This window comes from Mastomys coucha, unplaced genomic scaffold (genome assembly GCF_008632895.1).
Source record: "Mastomys coucha isolate ucsf_1 unplaced genomic scaffold, UCSF_Mcou_1 pScaffold6, whole genome shotgun sequence".
In the NCBI taxonomy this organism is placed as follows: Eukaryota; Metazoa; Chordata; class Mammalia; order Rodentia; family Muridae; genus Mastomys; species Mastomys coucha.
In genome coordinates, this window is record NW_022196912.1 from 90945149 (window position 1) to 90955134 (window position 9986).

Consider the following 9986-nt stretch of genomic DNA (forward strand, 5'->3'; position numbering starts at 1 on the left):
CTCGATGGTGTTACTGGGCTCCACCTCTAGGGTGATGGTCATGCCGGTCAGGGTCTTGAGGAAGATTTGCATTTTGACCTGTTAATGAACGTGATGAAAGCACAAACCACCCAGAGCGAAACACCCTCACGGAAGGACCACAGAACCATAGTGACATATTTTAAACACTAACAACTCTGGATCAGTTATGGACATATTCTTGTTTGAATATGGAATCTTGTAAAGTAAGTCTGTGTGAATTATATAATTACCTGCTGAGTGAAAAAAAAAACCCTTAAATATTTTCTTACTTGTCAATGGTTTTATTTTTAGGATTCTGTGCAAAAGTTAGAGAGTCATGTTCAAGAACACAGTTCATACCAGGTTTGTCTCACAGACCTAAACACCACACTGGATGATATCTCCAAGGACTATTTCAGTCTTTGTGATGGATCTAAGGACCAAATAATGGTTAAGGAGAGAATGCAGAAGTTACAGGTAATGAGCGTTGTCCAAACATAATACACATTTTGGGGGGAAAAGAATCAATATTCTTGACAACTTTGACTTTTCAGTAACTTTGAGCAAAGAAATTCAAGTGCTATTTAGAAAGCTCTTAGCAGTTTAGAAAAGGGGAGCAGGGGTGGGGCATGGCTCTCTAGAGGTCAGTTCATTGGTGAAGCCATTTGAACAGTGATTGAGTGCACCCTTAGAAGAGATAGTTCTACCTATGACTAGCCTGTCACTCCTCATTATCCTCATTTCATAAACAACATAATTCCAGGGGATTCTGAAAGCCAGAGGATGAAGACAGCACGACGTGACCTCGGGGAAGTGTACCTGTTTACATTCTCCAGCTTGGGTGAATGGGAATTGCATAGATCTCCTGTCAATTTTCAGTCTGGTAGAGCCTATGAGAGTCTCCTTCCCTTTTGCTCCTGCAGCTGGCGCCCTCTGGTGGGGAAATCAGTGATCTTATCCACCCTGCAAAGTATCTTTCCTCTTTTATAATCAGTGCTGCAGGCCTCTGTAGTGTCCTGTGTAAAATTAGCTGTATATGGGCATTCCAAATGGTTCTTTTATCCTTTTTGATACTTTTTATGATGCAGGTACTCATTCAGTGTTTGAGTTAGCCAGGCAGTGGTGTTGCATGCCTTTAATTCTAGCACTTGGGAGGCAGAGGCAGGCAGATTTCTGAGTTCTGAGTTCAAGGCCAGCCTGGTATACAGAGCAAGGTTCAGGACACCCAAGGCTACTCATAGAAACCCTGTCTTGAAAAACAAACAAACCAATGGAAGAAAGGAAAGAAAGAAGGAAGGAAGAAGAAAGGAGAAGAGAAGAGAAGAGAGGAGAGGAGAGGAGAAGAGAGGAGAAGAGAGGAGAAGAGAGGACAGGAGAGGAGAGGAGAGGAGAGGAGAGGAGAGGAGAGGAGAGGAGAGGAGAGGAGAGGAGAGGAGAGGAGAGGAGAGACAGGTCTCACTATGTAGTCTAGGCTGGTCTTGAACGTGTGATTCTTTCCCTCGCTCTTCCAAGTGCTAGGGTTATAATAGGTGTGCGTGACCTTATTTGGGGGGTGGGATGGGGGGAGACAGGGTCTAATTATGTAGCTCCACCTGGCCTAGAACTTGTACATAGACCAGGCTGGCCTTGAACTCACAGAGATACAGCTGCTTCTGCCTCTCTAGTGCTGGGATTAAAGGCATTTGCCACCACATCTGGTGATTTACCTATTTTCACTTTATATGTGTGGGTGTTTAGCCTGCATGTGGTTGTGTATCATGTGTATGCAGTCCCCAGAGAGACCAGAAGAGGGAGCTGGATATCCTGAGACAGAAGTTACAGACAGCTGTGAGCAGCCATGTAGGAACTATACTTCCATCTTTTATACTCTGGAAGAACGGCGTTGTGTTTTGTCTTTGTTTTAACCCACTGAGCTATCCCTCCAGCTCAGCAGGCTGTATCTTAAGTGACATAGACCTGGCAAATGCCTCCTGGCAGCCTCCTGTATTTTACAGACTGTACGAGGAACATTATCCTAGTGGTACAGACTGCCTAGCTCATATGAGAACTAGGAACTTCTATTAGAAAATTTAATGTGGGATGCCACAGTGGCTTGAAATTTTCCCCGAAGTTTCTTCTCTGAAGTATTAACACTTTCATTTTTTTATAATATACATTTTGGGTTGGTGAAGCAGAATACTTTATGATTTGCAAAAAGTCGGCCCACTCTTCTGAGACCCGGGTGGCAATGCTTTCTATAACAGACTCTGCTCTCCTCCCAGGAACTGGAGAGCAGGCTCCACTTCCAAGGCGCTGCATTAAAGGAGGCCTCTGCCTTAGCAGAGTCCATCAAGCAGAATACGTCTTCAGTGGGACAGAAGATGATTAAAGATGACATCGAATCACTTAAGGATAAACAAAAGGATTTGGAAGACAGAATTGAATCTGCCAAGCAGGAGACTGAAAACAATCTCAACAGCATCCTTAAATCCGAAAGCTCGACAGAAAAACATGTAAAGTTTTCTCTGCCGGGTGAAGAGATGCCGGCCACTTCTGAGGTGCCCAAGCCTACTCAGGAGTCGGCAGTAGTGGGCGAGTCAGGGGGAGACCAGGAAACAAACACAGTAAGTGCCATGATTGTGCTCCTAGACACCGAGTCTGAGAGTAGAGAGGGGTGCCTCTTTCAAAAGAGTCTCAAATCAAGCATTCTGATTTCCTAATTAAGTCCTCAAAGGACTGGGTATTTATGAAGCTCACTTGTCAAAAGAGCCCTCAGAAAATGGTCCAGATTTCTGTGGTGAAATATTACTGTTCAGCCTGTTCAAATGTCAGTCATCAATTTAGGCTGATTATTCTCACCGATGTGTAATCAGATACAGCTTCGTGGGTCAGGAGCACAAAGGCAAATTAGAAAAGGCAAAAGAAAAGAAAATGTGCTTTAGCCATTTCTCCAGTTTAAAAAAAAAAAAAAAAATATATATATATATATATATATATATATATATATATCCAAGAGCTTATTTTTTCCTCCATTTGGTCAATTTTGTAAATGAAATCAGAGACTGTTGCAAAGGAATGAACTCCTTTCTCTTCTTTGTTAATGCTTTAGTGCAAATACAGCTGGCAACACTGCTGGGTCATTAGCGAGAAAACACCAGTGCTGAGGCGCCTGACTCTCTTAAGGAGAAGGAAGAAGTGCGTTATCCAGTAGCTCTTTTCTTCTCTTTTAAAATGTTGTTTGCAACACTTTTAAGAGGTTTCGAAAATGTATTATTTATATGTATGCGTGTGTGTGTGTGTGTGTGTGTGTGTGTGTGTGTGTGTCTGTGTCTGTGTGTGTGTGTGTGGAGTGGAGGTGCATGCCCGCCTCTGTATGTGCATGGAAGGCCTCTGTCACTCTCCACTTAGCCCTTTGATTTTGATGCAGGACCTTTTCCAGAATGTGGGGCTTCCATTTTCTCATCCAGGGTGGAGCCCAGCAAGGCTCAGCTCCTCGCATCTCTGCCTCATGCTACTGGGGCCAAAGGCCTACACAGCACACCCGGCTTGTCGCACGAGTGCTGGGACTCAAACCCCAGTCCTAATGATTGTACAGCGAGAGCTCTTAACCCTGTTGAGAGCAAACACACAGCATTGCCAAGGGGACTGGTCACCTGTCAACCACATCAAGCTGTCTAAGCACCTGTAAACAAATTTCTCCATTCTATCCTTACTATGACACCTCGGCTCAATAGAATATATTGAAAACTGCAGGAAAATCATCATCCAAGAATGGCTTTTCATTTTATTAGGCTTCAATTGAATCTTAAATGATGAGAATTACTGAGAATGTATATGTAACATCACACTGTGTAAAGTTAAGAGCAGTGCCAAGGTTGATCAGTAGCACGGGTGAGAGAGATCAGAGACCAGAGTGAGACCCGGGTGTAATGAAGCCCGTGCCGCAGCTTAGTGTGGATAGTTGAGTGGGAGCTTCAGCATAATGAACACACCGGGCATAGGAGGAAACGATTTAGTTCATGATTAAGCTAATTGATCAATAAAAAAAGGCTGTTTGATCCAAAACTAGGGTAATAATGTTGGAGGGCGTGGCTGAGCCTCAGTCCCAGCTATTCCAATAGTGAGAGCCTATCTCGTAAGACAAAGGCAAACGGAGCAAAAGCCCCTCATTCACCAAATACGCTTACTGAATGCCAGGGAAATGTCTTGGTGGATAAAGTTGTTTGCCACCAAACCTGATGCCCTGAGCCAGAGTCCCAGGACCCACTTGGTGGAAGGAGAAAACCGACTTCAGAAAGCTGTTTTCTAACCTCCATGTGCATGCTGTGGCACATACACAGTCTCTCCTAGATAGATAGATAGATAGATAGATAGATAGATAGATAGATAGATAGATAGATAGATAGGTGGATGGATGGATGGATGGATGGATGGATGGATGGATGATAGATAGATAGATGTAAAATATTTATTGAGACCTAATTTTGGTGAACTATTCTGTAGAATGTGGAGATACAGTTTTCACAGCTTTAAGTATGGTACTAAACATTTCATTAATGTTCGATTTGCATGCCATTTTGGACTCTGGAGGCACTTTATTGAGATATATTTTAGGATTTATTTTTATTATTTATGTGTATGTGTATCTGTCTGAGTGTGTGTGCACATGTGCAGGCACCTGTGGATACAGGGTGCCTTGCAAGTAGAGTTCCAGGGTTTTGAAAGCCAACTGATCTAGGCGCTGGGATCCGAGCTTGGCTCATTGCAATAGAACAGAGAGCAGTACTCTTAACCTCTGAGCCATCTCTCCAGCCCCTAACAGATTATTTTAGCTAGTCTCTAGAAGAATTTTTAAAGTTTTTTTAAATCTTTTTTACTCCTTCTACTCCTCCTCCCCCTCTACTATCTCTCTGTCTCTCTTCTCTCTGTCTGTCTCTGTCTCTCTCTCCTCTTTCTTTTATAGTTCTGGGAAGTAAATATTTTCCTTTAGTAATTAACATTGATTTGAGTTTTGTTGGAAGCATGGCTGTGCTTGCCAGGAATCATTGTGACGACATTTCTGTCTTTGAATCCACTGCTCAGACTTTTATTAAGATGGACAAGATATTTTAGATTGAGGCTGTTGATTGGCTCTGTCTTATTATTGGTGTGATTAAGGCAGGCTTAGAGGCGAAAAGAGAGAGGGAAGGTTTTGGATGGTGTCCATTCAAAGCATGCTACATATTTTTATAAATGTGGTTTCTAGGCACTGTGAGATGTATGCAGACAGAACTGCCCCCCTTTCCACCCTCCTGTAAAGGTCGAGTGAGTTAAAGGTGATCAGAGGCGGGGACTGTGCCGTCTCTTAGGACTTCATGTATTATCTAAAGGAAATGAGAGTGAATAAGAACAAGGAATGTCATGCATTCCTAATTTTTTACATTTTAAAGACAATTAGAGTGACATTCCTGCTTAATTGGCATGATCCTTCTGGTCCTGTTCTTCCAAGGTTGCGGTCTGTGTGGCAGAATTGCGGTCTGTGTGGCAGAATTGCTTCGGAACTCCCCAAACCTTTTGTCTGTAATGATTTTCTAATTTCCTTGTCACTACATATAATTGGTTCTTTTCGAAAAGAATTCTGAGCATTTATAATTTGATGCATAAGGTAGATAAATCCTAGAAGACAGATGATCATACATATAAGGGCAAATGAGCCAGGCTTCCGGCAGTGGGTAAGTAAGCAGGGACATGGCAGGAGTCAGTGCTTAGAGAGGAAGGAAGATCGTGTAATGAATGAGTCAGAGCAGGGTTCAAAACAGTGGTGGTTGAGGTTTGTATCTGATGGTGTTTATCCTGGAACCTTAAGGGGAAGGGAAACCCTAAACACATATACACACACATGCATACACACACTGCATATGTGCATATGTGCACACTGTGTATGTGCATATGTGTATACTGTGTATGTGCATATGTGTATACTGTGTATGTGCATATGTGTATACTGTGTATGTGCATATGTGCACACTGTGTATGTGCATATGTGAATAGCAGAACCCATTGTTGGGGCTTGTACCCACTCCATCTTCCAAGTACACTTCCTTGTTCTTCTGGCCAGTATTAACATCTTGCTTCTCATCTTGGAGACATTTCTTACAATCCAGGCTTTATTCTTTCATAGGACCAGTGAACTCCAAAGCACATCCATTAGCAGTGTGCATTTGAGAACATGCTTCAAAGACCTAAAATCTTAGGCTTCAAAGAAACCGTATCAAATGTGTCTCTTAGTTAGGACTGGTGGTGCATGCCTATAATCTGAGCTCGTGGGAGGTAGAAGGGGAGAATCTAGAATTCAAGGACAGCTTTACCTACACAGTGAGTTGGAGGATAGCCTGGTCTATAAGAAGCCCTGTCCCAAAAGCCAAAAAGAAAGTGCGTGCGCTGACCCTTAGATGGTGTGTTAGGGAACTGAAGCCCAGAGAGTTGAGTCAGGAACTTGGACATCCTTTATTTAGTCTGACTCTCCAAACTGTTCCCCACTGTTTTACATAAGGGGTACACAGGTAGATAGTTGGAATCTATGTAAGATCTAGCAATGTGAGGCTAAACAAGTTCAAATAGGTTTCCTTTGCTCCGTGACCTTTCAGAGCCTTAAACATACTCACACGCCCTCTGACCTTTGCTGAGCTGTTGTGGGTGCCTTTCGGGTACCTCCAAGATTTCTTCCAAACCCCAACTGTCTCTCACTCCGTCCAGGCTCTAGTTCCATCGTTCCTACCCAATGGCTATCAACAGCTGCCAGGTTTACGGGTCTCAGTTCCTTTCCATCCACTTTGTTGTTTCACAAGTTACTGATATCAACCAAAAAGGGCTCAATAAAATATTCTTAGTTCTTTCATCTAATTTGAATTCATGTTTTTGTCCTTTCTGTTGAAAAAAAATATGATTAGGCAGATGCTAAATAGTCAACTGTTGATATGGCCTCTGTTCTCCTAGATCTTTAAGCTGGAGATGAGGAGACACAGTAATCAATAAGTTAAACAAACGAGAGTCCAGCTACTGAAACTTAGGAAGGAAGCCATCCTCCCTATTCACCTTTAGTTAAGTTGTTGGAGTTCAGGTTGGGGAGGATCTCTTGCAGGAAGCAACATCTGAGCATAGATGCAGAGGTCAGCTGGAGCTACAGAGCCTGGGCTGGGTATGTGCAGCCCTGGACAGAGGGATGGGTTGGGGAAAGTGGGAGGCATGTCAATGGCTTAAGAACTCTGTGGCTCCCTGGGTGGTGGTGACGCACGTCTTTAATCCCAGCACTGAGAAGGCAGAGGCAGGTGGATCTCTGTGAATTTAAAGCCAGCCTGGTCTACAGAGTGAGTTCCATGATAGCCAGGGCTATACAGAGAAACCCTGTATGAAAAAAAAAAGGGGGGCTGGCGAGATGGCTCAGCGGGTAAGAGCACTGACTGCTCTTCCAAAGGTCCTGAGTTCGAATCCCAGCAACCACATGGTGGTTCACAACCACTTGTAATGAGATCTGACGCCCTCTTCTGGTGCGTCTGAAGACAGCTACAGTATATTACGCCGCCGGAGCAAGAGGGCCGGAGCGAGTGGGGCTGGAGTGAGTGGGGCCGGCAGAGGTCCTGAGTTCAATTCCCAGCAGCCACACACATAATGGCTCACGGCCATCTGTACAGCTACAGTGTACTCATACACATAAAATAAATAAAATAAATAAAAAAAAAAAAGAAAAGAAAAGAAAAAAAAGGACTCTGTGGCTACAGCACAGGGTAGGGGGCATCAGAATGACAGTGACAAGGGTGGAAAGGTCAAAGGTTACCTCCTAAGTCACAGAAGCATACCAGACATTGGAATAAGAATCCCATGGAGAGGAAAAACACAGCTCGGAGACAGTTTCTCTGCCTTTTGAGTTTGTCTTTTGTATGTGTATGCGTTTGGTACATGTATGTTTGCTATATACATGTGTACAGGGTTCCGAGGAAACTGCCAAGTGTCCTGTATGGCTCCAGTTTATTCCTTTGAGACAGGGTCTCTCACTGAACCTGGAGCTTACCATTTTCCTACCCTCCTGGCAACCAGCAAGCCTAGTGTCCCTTTACTTTTTCTGCACTCCCTCAGTACTGGGGTTACAGGTGCATGCAGGGCCACACCTCACACTGTGCCAGCAAGCACTTTGTACCCAAGCTGTCTTCCTGTGATAGTGATGTTTACCCTTGTCTTAGTCAGGGTTCCTATTCCTGCACAAACATCATGACCAAGAAGCAAGTTGGGGAGGAAAGGGTTTATTCAGCTTACTTCCACATTGTTGTTGATCACCAAAGGAAGTCAGGACTGGAACTCAAGTAGATCAGGAAGCAGGAGCTGATGCAGAGGCCATGGAGGGATGTTCCTTGCTGGCTTGCTTCTCCTGGCTTGCTCAGCTTGCTCTCTTATAGAAACCAAGACTTCCAGCCCAGGGATGGCACCACCTACAAGGGGGCCCTACCCCCTTGATCACTAATTGAGAAAATGCCCCACAGCTGGATCTCATAGATCCCCAACTGAAGCTCCCCTCTCTGTGATAACTCCAGCCTGTGTCAAGTTGGCACACAAAACCAGCCAGTACAACCCTTAAAGTTATTTCTCATTGCTTCATATTGGAAGGCTTTGGAGAAGAGCAAAAATATCTTCCAGAGGTGGTCTGACACCTATCTTCCTAATGGCAGGTTTTCAGTGGTAAACTTAGGGTTCTGGCTGTCACCATGTGTCACAGTCATGGGACTGTTGCCTCTGACTGGGAAAAAGGGTAGTGACGTTACTGTTAACTTGACCTTCTTGATTGGTCACACCGCTTATAATGATAATTGAGTCTGGAGAGCCAGGTGATAACTGTCTACTAGTAATCAAATGGATTGTGATTTATGAGTAGTAATTTTATCCTAGGCAAATAGTCCAAAGAAACTCATGACCTGTTTCAAAACCAGGGGACCAGGAATAGAAGTGAATAAAATTATGCACACATGCCAGAGAGAAAAGGGAATAGACACTTATGTACATACACTGGAACTGTAGAAGTGGCTGTGTTGGAGCGGCATCCATAATGGGAAGGCTGGGGAGCAGTGACACTGGTCACCGTAGTGACAGTTAGCTTAAGCATCAACTTGATATAATCTGGAATTACCTGGGAAGAGAGTCTTAGTGAGGAATTATCTATATAAGGTTGGCTTCTGGGCATGTTGTGAGGAATTTTTCTTTTCCATTTATTTATTTATTTATTTATTTATTTATTTATTTATTTATTTATCTATCTATCTATTTGTCTATCATCTTTGCTCCTGCTTCTCCTGCTCCTCCCTCACACAGCTCCTCTCCCCATACTCCCTCCCCTTCTCTGAGAGGGTCGAGGTTCCACCTTGGATATTCCCCCATCCTGGCACATGAAGTCTCTGCAGGCCTATGGGTATCCTCTCCCACTGAGGCCAGACAAGGCAGCCCATTTAGAGGAATGGAATCCACAGGCAGGCAACCACTTTAGCGACAGCCCCCAGGTCCAGTAGTTGGAGGACCCACATGGAGACCGAGCTGCACACCTGCTATATATATGCAGTGGCCTAGGTCCAGCCCGGGTATGTTCTTTGGTTGTGGTTCAGTCTCTGAGAGTCCCCAAGGGTCCAGGTTAGTTGACTCTGTTGGTCTTAATTGGATTAATTGAGGTGGTAAGTCCCATTCTGAACGTGGGCAATGTCATTTGACTGGCCGTATAAAGGATAGAAGTGCGCACACCAGGCATGTGTGCATTGGTTCATTTCTGCTCTTGACCTGTGGTGCTATGTGGCTTGCTGCTTCTGGCTCCCACCACTGTGAATTTCTCACCATGGTGGACTCTAACGTGGAATTGTACACTACAACAAACCTTTAATTCTTTTTTTTTTAAAACTTTTATTGCATTATGATGAGGAAAGTTATATGATTTCAATTTATCTGAATTTCTTAACATTTAAAAACATATTTCAATTAAATATAATTGAATCACA

The 9986-nt window shown here is 43.8% G+C and overlaps 1 protein-coding gene across 4 annotated transcripts in view; it reads left to right on the forward strand.

Annotated features, from left to right (window-relative positions):
* Syne2 (spectrin repeat containing nuclear envelope protein 2) overlaps window positions 1–9986 on the forward strand; it is a 396202-nt gene that overhangs the window by 224348 nt on the left and 161868 nt on the right. For all 4 annotated transcript variants that reach the window (XM_031355750.1, XM_031355751.1, XM_031355749.1 and 1 more), the window contains 2 exons: window positions 313–477; window positions 2262–2603. In XM_031355750.1, coding sequence (XP_031211610.1) covers window positions 313–477; window positions 2262–2603 — 507 coding nt within the window. The remainder of the gene's footprint in view (window positions 1–312; window positions 478–2261; window positions 2604–9986) is intronic.